The 12,597-nt window shown below is 51.5% G+C and overlaps 1 protein-coding gene across 2 annotated transcripts in view; it reads left to right on the top strand.

Moving 5' to 3' along the window:
- Window positions 1-12,274, top strand: part of nadk2 (NAD kinase 2, mitochondrial) — a 47,484-nt gene extending 35,210 nt beyond the window's left edge. Inside the window, exons 7-12 of one of the 2 annotated variants that reach the window (XM_052019509.1) lie at window positions 1,155-1,242; window positions 1,716-1,811; window positions 3,396-3,451; window positions 9,258-9,311; window positions 9,992-10,115; window positions 11,718-12,274. In XM_052019509.1, coding sequence (XP_051875469.1) covers window positions 1,155-1,242; window positions 1,716-1,811; window positions 3,396-3,451; window positions 9,258-9,311; window positions 9,992-10,115; window positions 11,718-11,856 — 557 coding nt within the window. In that variant the 3' untranslated portion in view covers window positions 11,857-12,274. Of the gene's footprint in view, window positions 1-1,154; window positions 1,243-1,715; window positions 1,812-3,395; window positions 3,452-9,257; window positions 9,312-9,991; window positions 10,204-11,717 lie in introns of both variants that reach the window. The other variant, XM_052019508.1, reaches the window with a different exon arrangement.
- The last annotated feature ends 323 nt before the right edge of the window (window positions 12,275-12,597 follow it).

Raw genomic sequence — 12,597 nt, 5'->3', positions numbered from 1 at the left:
TGACATCTCCTCTATATCTACTCCCCAGCACCTTAAACCTATGTCCTCTTGTGGCCACCAATTCAGCCCTGGGGAAAAGCCTCTGACTATCTACCCTATCAATAACTCTCATCATCTTATAAACCTCTATCAGGTCCCCCCCTCAACCTCCAAGGAGAAAGGCCGAGTTCCCTCAACCTGCTTTCATAAGGCATGCTCCGCATTCCAGGCAGCATCCTTGTAAATCTCCTCTGCACCCTCTCTATGGCTTCCACATCTTTCCTGTAGTGAGGCGACCAGAACTGAGCACAATACTCCAAGTGGGGTCTGACCAGGGACCTATATAGCTGCAACAATACCTCACGGCTCCTAAATACAATTCCCCAATTGATGAAGGACAATACGCCATATGCCTTCTTAACCACAAAGTCAACCTGAGCAGCCGCTTTGAGCGTCCTATGGACTTGGACCCCAAGATCCCTCTGATCCTCCACACTGCCAAGAGTCCTACCATTAATACAATATTCCGCCAACATATTTGACCTACCAAAATGAACCACTTCACACTTATCTGGGTTGAACTGCATCTGCCACTTCTCAGCCCAACTCTGCATCCTATCTATGTCCCTCTGTAACCTCTGACAGCCCTCCAAACTATCCACAACACCCCCAACCTTTGTGTCATCCACAAACTTACTAACCCATCCCTCCACTTCCTCATCCGGGTCGTTTATAAAAATCACAGAGTAAGGGTCCCAGTACAATCCCTGAGGTACACCACTGGTCACCGACCTCCACTCAGAATACGACCCTTCAACAACCACTCTTTGCCGCCTGTGGGCCAGCCAGTTCTGGATCCACACTGCAATGTCCCCTTGGATCCCATGTCTCCTCACCTTCTCCATAAGCCTCGTTCCAGAATTTCTTCCTCTTTTGTCACCCCCCCCGCATTCTCCCACAACTCCGTCCTTCCCAGTGAGTGGAGCAGTACTCATTCACGATCACCCACACATACTGCCCCCCCCCCCCCCAACCCTCACCCATGGTCACCCTCTTGGCCCTAACAAGATGCTCTCCAGGTTTCCCTGCAGCTTGGCCTTGGTTCTGGGCCCAGCCTGTGTCTGTACTCGGACCCCCAGCTGATGCCACCACTGACTCTGGTCTCTCCCTGACAGGGGCGGGGAGTGGGGGCTGTAATGGGCCCAAGCTGCTGCCGGTCAGGGCACTCAACGAGGTGTTTGTGGGAGAGTCGTTGTCGTCCCGGTGAGTGAGCTGAACCGCCCTGGGTCCAGTCTGGTCCCTCCGCACTCCTCGCCTCCGTGGGTGGGGAGGGGTGGTGCTGGGGGAGGTGGGCTTTCAGCGTCTACGGCCTAGCTGGTGTAGAAGGAATTTCCATGAGAGGTCAGCGTCCTGGGTGGGGCTGGGGTCACGTGTCAGGGGATGGGAGTTGTACAGAAACTGTCCGCACCCATCGGCCCCTCCTGCCTGTGTGTGTGCGATCGGTCTGGCCCCCCCGTGTGTGTGGTTGGTCTCGCGTTCCCCGCCCCCCCCCCGTGTGTGTGTGTGTGTGTGTGTGTGTGTGTGTGTGTGTGTGTGTGTGTGTGGGGTCGGTCTCAGGCCCCCCCTCCCATGTGTGGTCACTCATTGTGTGCTCGGTAGGTTTCACTCCCCCCTCCACGGGCTACCTTCTGTTGGTACAGGAGGGGGTGTCACAGTGTCACCTTCTCGCTTCCCAGGCCCTCATACTACGAGATCTCCATCGACGGCGGACCCTGGGAGAAGCACAAGAACTCTGGCCTCAACGTCTGCACCGGCACCGGCTCCAGGGCCTGGTACTGGGGAAACGTCCCGTGGGGGGTGTTGGGGGGGTCTGTGGGCTGTCAGTGTCCAGGGTGGGAGGGAGTACCCCAATCAGTACCCTGGCTGAGGGCCAATGCTGCGAATACCCCTGGCACAGTGCAGCGGGTCTCGGGGAACCGCGGCACTCAGTGTCACAGTCGGGCCCTGTTGTGGGACGCCAGAGATGACCAGATGTGCTGTATTCTGCTGTCCCCGTGCCCATTCCTGACTGCTCTGGAGAAGTGGTGCTGAGCACCTCCTTGACCCACTGTCATCCGTCTGGTGAAGGGTCTCCCCCAGTGCGGATGGGGAGGGAGCGCCAGGGTCTACACCAGTGATGATGAAGGACCAACGAAAAATTTCTGGTGGTGGGCAACGGAGTTGTCAGTGTCGCCCTGCACCTGTTGCCCTTGTCCTTTGTTGGTTTGGGAGGTGCTGTCGGAGTAGCCTGGGCAACTGACTGAAGCCAGTGTGTGGTGGAGGGGGCGTGTTTAGGGGGGTTTATGGGGTGCTGATCGAGCAGGCTGCTTTGTCCTGGATGGTGTTAAGATATTTGAGAATATTGGATCCGCACTGACCCAGGCAAGTGGATAGTTTTCCATCAGACTCCGGACTTTGGAGTACGTCCATGATTCCCTAAAGTGGAGTCACAGGTAGACAGGGTGCTGAAGGCAGCTTTTGGCACGCTGGCCTTCATCAGTCAGGGAACAGAGTATAAAAGTTGGGAGGTCATGGTGCAGTTGTACAGGGCATAGGTGAGGCTGCACTTGGAGTATTGTGTTCAGTTTTGGTCACCCTGCTGAAGGAAAGATGTTCTTAAACTGGAAAGAGTGGAGAAAAGATTTACGAGGATGTTGCCAGGACTTGAGGGACTGAGTTACAGGGAGAGGTTGGGCATGCTGGGACTTTACTCCTCGGAGCGTAGGAGACTGAGAGGTGATCTTGTAGAGGTATATAACATGATGAGGGCCATAGATAGGGTGAATGCACTCAGTCTTTTTCGCCGGGCTGGGGAATCAAGAATTAGGGAGCATAGGTTTAAGGTGGGAGAGATTTAATAGGAACCTGAAGGGTACAAGTTACACAGAGGGTGGTCCGTAGATGGACCAAGCTGCCAGAGGAAGTGGTTGAGGCATTGTTTAAAAAAGTACTTGGATAGGTACATGGATAAGAAAGGTTTAGAGGGGTATGGGCCAAACGTTGTCAAATGGGTTTAGATTGGAATCTTGGCCAGCATGGACCAGTTGGGCCGAAGGGCCTGTTTCTGTGCTGTATGACTTGTGCCTTATAGATTGCAGAGAGGCCTTGGGGGGTGAGGAGGCGAGCCACACCACTGGATCCCCACCCTCTGACCTGCTCTCGTAGCCACGGTCTCTGTAGCTGCTCTGGTAGTGTTTCTGGTCCTCTGTAATGGGAGTGGAGGGAGGGAGACGAGTCTGGGATAAATGGGGCCGAGCTGGCATATGGGGCAGAGACGGGGTCAGTGTATATGGGGTTGGGGCAGGGTCAGAGTCACTGCAGTGTGTGACACTCTCTCTCTCTCTCTCTCTCTCTCTCTCTCTCTCTCTCTCTCTCAGGTCCTACAACATTAACAAATTGGCCGGTCAGGAGGTGGAAGATCTTCTACTGATCGGTGAGTACGAAGCATAGTTCAGAAGCAGATTTATCGCCAACATATGGAGCACAGAACACTACAGCACAGTACAGGCCATTCGGCCCACAATGTTGTGCCGACATTTTATCCTGCTCTAAGATCTATCTAACCCTTCCCTCCCACATAGCCCTCCATTTCTCTATCATTCATGTGTCTGAGTCTCTTAAATGTCCCTAATGTATCTGCCCCCACAACATCTGCCGGCAGTGCGTTCCACACACCCACCACTCTGTGTAAAAAAAAAACTCACCTCTGACATCCCCCTTATACCTTCCTCCAATCACCTTACAATTATGCCCCCTCGTGTTAGCTATTGTCACCCTGGGAAAAAGTCTCTGACTGTCCATTTCATCTATGCCTTTTATCATCTTGTACACCTCTATTGAGTCACCTCTCATCCTCGTCTCCAAAGAGAAAAGCCCAAGCTCACTCAACCTATCCTCATAAGACATGTTCTCCAATCCAGGCAGCATCCTGGTAAATCTCATCTGCACCCTCTCTAAAGCTTCCACACCCTTCCCATAATGAGGTGACCAGAAATGAACACAATACTCCAAGTGTGGTCTGACCAGAGTTCTACAGAGCTACAACATTACCTCATGGCTCTTGAACTCAATACCCCAACTAATGAAGGCCAACACAACATACACCTTCTTAACAACCCTATCAACCTGTGCGGCAACCTTGAGGGATCTAGGGATGTGGATCCCAAGATCCCTCTGTTCCTCCACAATTGCTAAGAGTCCTGCCATTAACCTTGTATTCTACCTTCGAATTCGATCTCCCGAAGGTGTATCACTTCACACTTATCCGCATTGAACTCCATCTGCCACTCCTCAGCCCAGCTCTGCATCCTATCAATGTCCTGTTATAATCTACAGCAACCTTCTACACTATCCACACCACCACCAACCTTCGTGTCATCAGCAAACTTACTACCCCACCCTTTCACATCCTCATCCAAGTCATTTATAAAAATCACAAAGAGCAGGGGTCCCAGAACAGATCCCTGCGGAACACCACTGGTGTCCGACCTCTAGGCAGAATACACTCCATCTACCACCACCCTCTGTCTTCTATGGGCGAGCCAATTCTGAATCCACACAGCCAAGTTTCCCTGGATCCCATGCCTCCTGACTTTCTGAATGATTCTTCCATGAGGAACCTTATCAAACACCTTACTAAAATCCATGTACACCACATCCACTGCTCTACCTTCATCAATGTGCTTTGTCACATCTTCAAAGAATTCATTCAGGCTGGTGATGCACGACCTGCTCCTCACAAAGCCATGCTGACTGTTTGTAATCAGCCTGTGCTTCTCCAAATGCCTATAAATCCTGCCTCTAAGTATCTTCTCCAGTAATTTTCCCACCACTGAAGTAAGACTCACTGGTCTATAATTCCCAGGTTTATTCCTACTCCCTTTCTTAAACAAAGGAACAACATTTGCCACTCTCCGATCATCTGGCACTACTCCTGTTGCCAGTGAGGACGCAAAGATCGTCGCCAAAGGCGCAGCAATCTCTTCCCTCGCTTCCCATAATAACCTTGGATATATCCCGTCCGGCCCTGGTGACTTATCCATCCTAATGTTTTCCAAAAGTTCCAGCACATCCTCTTTCCTCACATCAATGTGCCCTAGCGTATCAGCCCGTCATACGCCATCCTCAAATGTCAAGGTCTCTCTCACTGGTGAATACCGAAGCACGGTATTCATTAAGGACCTCCCCTACCTCTTCTGACTCCAGGAAATGTTTCCTTTTTTATCCCTTATCGGTCCTACCCTCACTCTAGTCATTCTCCTATTCTTCACGCGTGTAAAACACCTTGGGGGTTTTCCTTAATCCTACATGCCAAGGCCTTCTCATGCCCCCGTCCAGCTCTCCTAAGTCCATTCTTAAGCTCCCTCCTGGTGTCCTTGTAACTCTCCAGAGCCCTGCTTTCTAAACCTCAGGTAAGCTTCTTGCTTCATCTTGACAAGATATTCTACGTCTCTTATCAACCACAGTTCCTTCACTCTACCATCCTTACCCTGTCTCAGTGGGACAAACCTATCTAGAACACCATGCAAGTACTCCCTAAACAACCTCCACATTTCCTCTGTGCACTTCCCCAAGAATATCTGTTCCCAATTTATGCTCCCAAGTTCCTGCTCCTATCCCTCTCCAAGGCTAGGGTAAAGGTCAAGGAGTTATGGTCACTATCTCCAAAATGCTCTCCCACCAAGAGATCTGAAACCTGATCAGGCTCATTGCCTAGTACCTGGTCCAGAATGGCCTCTCCTCTAGTCGGGCTGTCCACATACTGTGTCAGGAATTCTTCCTGAACACACCAAACAAACTCTGCCCCATCTATCCCCTTTACACTAAGGAGATGCCAATCAATATTCGGGAAGTTGAAATCACCCATGACAACAACCCTGTTACTTTTGCACCTCTCCAAAATCTGCCTCCTGATCTGCTCCTCAGTGTCTCTGCTGCTACTGGGATGGTCTGTAGAATACTCACAATAGAGTGATCACTCCCTTCCTGTTTCTGACTTCCACCCACACTGACTCAGTGGACGGTCCCTCCAGGACATCCTCCCTTTCTACAGCTGTGACACTGTCCCTGATCAGCAAAGCCACCCCCCCACCTCTTTTACCTGCGTCCCTGTCCCTTTTGAAGCATCTAAACCCCGGAATATTCAGCAGCCATTCCTGCCCTGGTGATGTGAAATGTGTTGTTTTGCGGCAGAAGTACAGTGCAAAGACATAAAATTATTTTAAATTACAAAATAGTGCACAAAAAAAGAATAGCAAGATAGTGTTCATGGACCGTTCAGAAATCTGACAGTGGAAGGGAAGAAGCTGTTCCTAAAACATTGAGTGTGGGTCTTCAGGCTCCTGTACCTCCTCCCCGATGGTAGTAACGAGAAGAGGGCATGTCCCGGGTGGTGAGGGTCCTTAATGATGGATGCCGCCTTCTTGAGGCACCACCTCTTGAAGATGTCCTCGATGGTGGGGAGGGTTGTGCCTGTGATGGAGCTGGCTGAGCCTACAACCCTCTGTAGGCAAGACAAGCTGAGGCAAGGTCCCTGTGGGCAATTTGTAAACCCAGTTAATTCTAGCACAGAGTGTGGTGTGGGACAGGGGGTGTCATAACTGAGCTCAGTGGAAGATGGAATTTAACTTGGACAAGTGCGTGGTGTTCCATTTTGGTAAGGTAAACCAGTAGGGCCCTGGGGACTGTTGTAGAACAGGGGGTAGACACATAGGTCTAAGGTGAGAGGGGTAAGATTTCAAGGGGACCTGAGGGACAACTTTTTCCCCACTACAGTGTGTCTATATGGAATGAGCTGCCAGAGGAAGTGGTTAAGGCAGGTACAATTACAGCATTTAAAAGACACTTGGACAGGTACATGGATAGGAAAGGTTTAGAGGGATGTGGGCCAAACACAGGCAAATGGGACCGGCTTAGGTAGGCACCTTGGTCGGCACAGACAAGTTGGGCTGAAGGGCCTGTTTCTGAGCTGTGTAACTCTGACTGAGGTGGTGTCATTGCTGTCACTATAAGTTACTTTGATTTGACAGTGAAGCATTAACAAGGCCTCGCTGTGGGACACGGGCAGAGCAGCTCCAGTCTCTGCTGACTGTGAGTTTTCTGAAACTGCCCCTCGCCAGCACATCCACATGGTGGCCCCTCAGCCTTCCTCTGCTGCACACACTGTGACCAGAGGGAGCAGGATTAGACTGGGTTAGTATGGCCAGTGCGGACAGACTGGGGTCACAGATGCCATGCCGTGAGTACAAAGTGCTCACTGCTGTAGATTCACAGGGTCTTACAGCCACCTCCCCCCAACACCACCCCCAATCCCCAACCCCCCACTATTCCAAGTATCAGCCCAGTGAACCTTCCCAGAGCTGTACAATCTCTCACCATTGAGATAAAATGCTTCCTTTTCATTCTTCCTGCTAAGTGGACAATTCCCCATTTCCCACATCATTCTCCAGCTGCCGGATCTTTGCCCACTCACTGAACCTGTCTACATCCTCTGTAGTCTCCTTGTGTCCTCTTTGTGACGTCAACAAATCTTTGATCCCTTCATCCAAGTCACATATAGATAGTAATCATCGATGGAGATGGGAGAGGTTCCGGAAGATTGGAGGGTTGTGGATGTTGTTCCCTTATTCAAGAAGGGGAGTAGAGATAGCCCAGGGAATTATAGACCAGTGAGTCTCACCTCAGTGGTTGGTAAGCTGATGGAGAAGATCCTGAGAGGCAGAATTTATGAACATTTGGAGAAGTATAATATGATTAAGAACAGTCAGCATGGCTTTGTCAAGGGCAGGTCCTGCCTTACGAGCCTGATTGAACTTTTTGTGGATGTGACTAAACACGTCGATGAAGGGAGAGCAGTAGATGTAGTGTATATGGATTTCAGCAAGGCGTTTGATAAAGTACCCCATGCGAGGCTTATGGAGAAAGTAAGGAGGCATGGGATCCAAGGGGACATTGCAGTGTGGATCCAGAACTGGCTGGCCCACAGAAGGCAGAGAGTGGTTGTTGAAGGGTCGTATTCTGAGTGGAGGTCAGTGACCAGTGGTGTACCTCAGGGACCTGTCCTGGGACCCTTACTCTTTGTGATTTTTATGAACGACCTGGATGAGGAAGTGGAGGGATGGGTTAGTAAGTTTGCGGATGACACGAAGGTTGGATGTGTAGTGGATAGTAGAGGGCTGTCAGAGGTTACAGTGGGACATAGATAGGATGCAGAGTTGGGCTGAGAAGTGGCAGATGCAGTTCAACCCAGATAAGTGTGAAGTGGTTCATTTTGGTAGGTCAAATATGATGGCAGAGTATAGTATTAATGGTAGGACTCTTGGCAGTGTGGAGGATCAGAGGGATCTTGGGGTCCGAGTCCATAGGACGTTCAAAGCGGCTGCACAGGTTGACTCTGTGGTGAAGAAGGCATATGGTGTATTGTCCTTCATCAATCGGGGAATTGAATTTAGGAGCCGAGAGGTATTGTTGCAGCTATATAGGTCCCTGGTCAGACCCCACTACTGTGCTCAGTTCTGGTCGCCTCACTACAGGAAAGATGTGGAAGCCATAGAGAGGGTGCAGAGGAGATTTACAAGGATGCTGCCTGGAATGCAGAGCATGCCTTATGAAAGCAGGTTGAGGGAACTCGGCCTTTTCTCCTTGGAGCGACGGAGGATGAGGGGGGACCTGATAGAGGTGTATAAGATGACGAGAGGTATTGATTGGGTAGGTGGTCAGAGGCTTTTCCCCAGGGCTGAATTGGTGGCCGCAAGAAGACACAGGTTTAAGGTGCTGGGGAGTAGGTATAGAAGAAATGTCAGGGGTAAGTTTTTTACTCAGAGAATGGAATGGGCTGCCGGAAACGGTGGTGGAGGCAGATACGATAGGGTCTTTCAAGAGACTGTTGGATAGGTACATGGAGCTGAGTAAAATAGAGGGCTATGGGTAAGCCTAGTAATTTCTAAGGTAGGGACGTGTTCAGCACAGCTTCGTGGGCCGAAGGGCCTGAATTGTGCTGTAGGTTTTCTATGTTTCTATGTAATGAGCTGAGGCCCCAGCACCGACCACGTCACCACTCACCACACCTCATCAACAAGAGAAGGATCCGCTTGCTCTATTAACTATTCTCCAAGTTGACATTGCCTCCTACACCCCCAACTTTATTTTGCACAATGACGTTTGGCGCGACACCTCATTGAACGGACAGAGGGGCAGAATGTCGCAGAGTTGGGCAGTAATGACCTCCCTCTGCCCTTCAGCTCAACAGAGGAGCCTTGCAGCCATGCCGCTCGATCGGGAGTTTGTGGAACAAGGTGAGTGTTGTTGGTTCTGCCCAGCAGTAAGACCTGCATCCCCACAGCCCAGACAGCTTCCTGCCTGTGAACGGGTCCCTGCTGTGGTCACTTGCAGCACAGGAGACGCCTGAGGAAGCAGCACGATACCAGCTGACCTGAGGCACTGTCAGGGCAGCAGGGGGTGGAACTGCTGCACGTGGCAGATACACCCGTCACCTTTAAACGTTTGCCCAAGATAGTGGGCACTGGATTCATGTTTCAGCGCAGACTCACTGCTCCCCCCAGTGTAGCACGGTATCGGCACCGCCCCACCCACGGTGCGGCACTCCCCCGGGGCTGCCCCTCCCATGGTGTGGTGCTCCCTCGGTGCCACCTCTTCCCCCGGGGCCGCCCCTCCCGCGCTGAGGGAAGGGTGCTGCCGTAGGACCAGTTTCCTGCACAGGGATCTATTTGTTGACAGGTGGAAAGGGTTGGGAGGGGTCCCTCCCTTGGGGGCAGGATGGAGTTCTCTCTCCCTGAGGTGGGGGGAGTGGTCCCTGTCCCTGTGGGGGTCCACTCTGAGTGCACTGTAGTCCCCGCAGTGCTGTGATCCACAGAGCAGTGGGCTGGCGGGAATGGGTTAGCATGGCCACAAATGCTGAATGTCCTCGGGCTGTGACTCTGCTGTTTGAAGTTTACCCTTGCTTTCCTCCATTCAGTCACTGACCACTACAATGATTCGCTCACCTTCTCACCCGAGGAGCCCAGGATCTTCTTCAGCATCCGGGAGCCAATTGTAAACCGAGTGTTCACCAGCACCCTCCACCGCGGCTTCACTAGCAAGTGCGTCTGTCTCTGCGGCTGTATCCAACGTCAGAGGGCTGTCACATGCAGGCAACACCTCCTCCCTGCTGCCCCCACCTCCTGCACGGTTTGACGCCGAAAGTTTTGTCAAATTTTCCCTTTTATGAATTTCTGTCCCTAGTTGATCTTCCTGTGTAAACACATTACCTTGTACTTGCACAGTCAGGCCATGTGCAGTACTGTGCAGAGCCCTGCAAAAGTGGGCAAAGGAATTAACTTGGCCAGGTGTGAAGTGATTCTTTTGGGTAAGTTAAACCAGAGCAGGACTTGCAGAGTCAATGGAAGGGCCCGGGGGAGTGTTGTAGAACAGAGAGACCCGAGTGCAGGTACGTAGTTCCCTGCAAATGGAGATACAGATAGACAGGGTGTTGAGGGCGTTTGGCACACTGGTCTTCATTGGACGTGGCTTCGAGTACAAGAGTTGGGACGTCATGTTACAGCTTCACAAGACATTGGTGAGACCGTACTGGTACTATGCGCGGTTCTAGTCGCCCAGCTATAGAAAGGACGTCATTAAGTTGGAGAAGGTGCAGAAAATATTCACACGGATGTTGCTGGGACTGAGGGCTGGAGCTATGAGGAGAGGCTGGACAGGCCAGGACTGTTTCCCTGGAGCGAATGAGGCTGAGGTAGAGGTTTATAAACTCATGAGGGATGTAGATAAAGTGAATGATCACAGTCTTTTCCCCAGGGTGGGGAGTCTGAAACTAGAGGGCAGAGGTTTAGGGTGAGAGGGGAAAGATTTAAAGGGGACCTGAGGGGCAACTTCCTCACACGAGGGTGGTGGGTGTGTGGAATAAGCTGCCTTGGTCACCTTGGTCAGCATGGTCCAGTTGGGACGAAGGGCCTGTTTCTGTACCATGTCATTCTGAGTCTGTTTTCAGTGTTGGTCTCCCTGTTGTACCTCTGTGAATGTTCTGTTCAAACGGAAGCTGCTGCAGGGCAGGTGCAGGGAGGGGGTTTCCCCTGGCATCCTCTCCACCGTCACCGCCTCTCACTTTTCTGAACTCGTGGATACAAACCCAGCCTGTCCAACCTTTCCTCATAAGAAAACCCACCAGTTCCAAGTATTAGTCCAGTAAACCTTCTCTGAACTTCTCCCAATACATTACCATCCTTCCTAAACCAGGAGACCAACACAATCCTTCCTACAAGGCCAAACTCCAACAGCTGCTTGATGCTCCTGGCTTCCAATTCTCGCTCACCTCTGTGTGAAGACCATCCATTGCCCAGCTCTGCTACTGAACAGCTAGGCTGCTGTCTGAGAGTTGTTTTCTGGACCCAGATCCTTTGTTCATCTCTGTGATCACCCTTTAGTCATCCAATGTGGCTGATCCTTCCCCAGACAGCAACCTTCCAGTGAGGGGGTGGCCACTGTGGTCACCAGCAGGGCTGAGCATCAAATATTGCAGCTGCTGAACATCTGACTAAGACCAGACACTGCTGGAAACTCAGCGGACCAGGCAGCATCTGTGGGGAGAGAAATGGTTAATGTTTTAGGTGCAGAACCTTTGGGTGTTGGATGGTGGGGGAGTGGGCTGTACAACCTGGGGTCCCAACCTGTGCTCTGCTCCCCCCTAGAATGTCCATCCGCTCCAGGTGCTGGGATGCCTGTATGGTGGTCGACGGAGGGACTTCGTTCGAGTTCAATGACGGTGCGATCGCCACCCTGACTGTGGAGGAAGATGATGCTTTGTGCACGGTGCTGTTGGAAGAGTGAACCCTTGCCCTTCGATGGGATTGCACTATGCCACTACTGAGCAGGGATGGTGCGTGGTACCTGCTGGTGTTGGAGGGGCACTGACCTGGTCTGCTGTGTACCAGCTGGTGATTGGAGCTGCTGGAGAGTTGGTGCAGTACTTTTGTTGGTGTGGTGTGGGTTTGACCTTGAAGAAGATGCTGTCCACAACCTGGACACCACTCTGATCCCTCCCTGCTGATCTGCTCCCTCGCAGACCTGCAGCATTTCCACTGTTTCCGACCCTGCAGAGCCTGTGTGTGCTCAGGAAGCATTTCATCAGCTTGGACTGCAGCCCTGACATCTCTTGTTCACTGGATGGAGCTGAGGGAGGAACTGGAGCCTCTGAGATACTGGCAACTTTACAATCAAATGTGAAGCTAAATAAAGTATTAATTTTTTTAAACACCCTCCAGCATTTTCTGTGGCTGAGTGTTGGATCGATGAGTTTTCTGCCAAATTCTGCCTCTCCCTGCATGGTTCTCCCCACTCTCTAAGAGCTCCTATTGAATCTGCCTCCCCCAGTCTTCAGGCAGCACGTTCCAGAGGAGAGTGACTTGCTGTGTGGGAGCCCATAGCAACTGTTGTTTAGCTGATCTCCTTCGGTCCAGACGACTCTCCCTGGAGACATTCACTCCATCAAACCCTTTCAGCCTCCCATTAACAGTCTCTGCTCCAAGGAGCTGGGTCAGAGATGTCCAAACTGGTCATTTCTGGATTATG

This window comes from Pristis pectinata, chromosome 7 (genome assembly GCF_009764475.1).
Source record: "Pristis pectinata isolate sPriPec2 chromosome 7, sPriPec2.1.pri, whole genome shotgun sequence".
Lineage (NCBI taxonomy): Eukaryota > Metazoa > Chordata > Chondrichthyes > Rhinopristiformes > Pristidae > Pristis > Pristis pectinata.
Note: the sequence above shows the minus strand (reverse complement) of the source record. Positions and strands in the feature narration are given on the sequence as shown.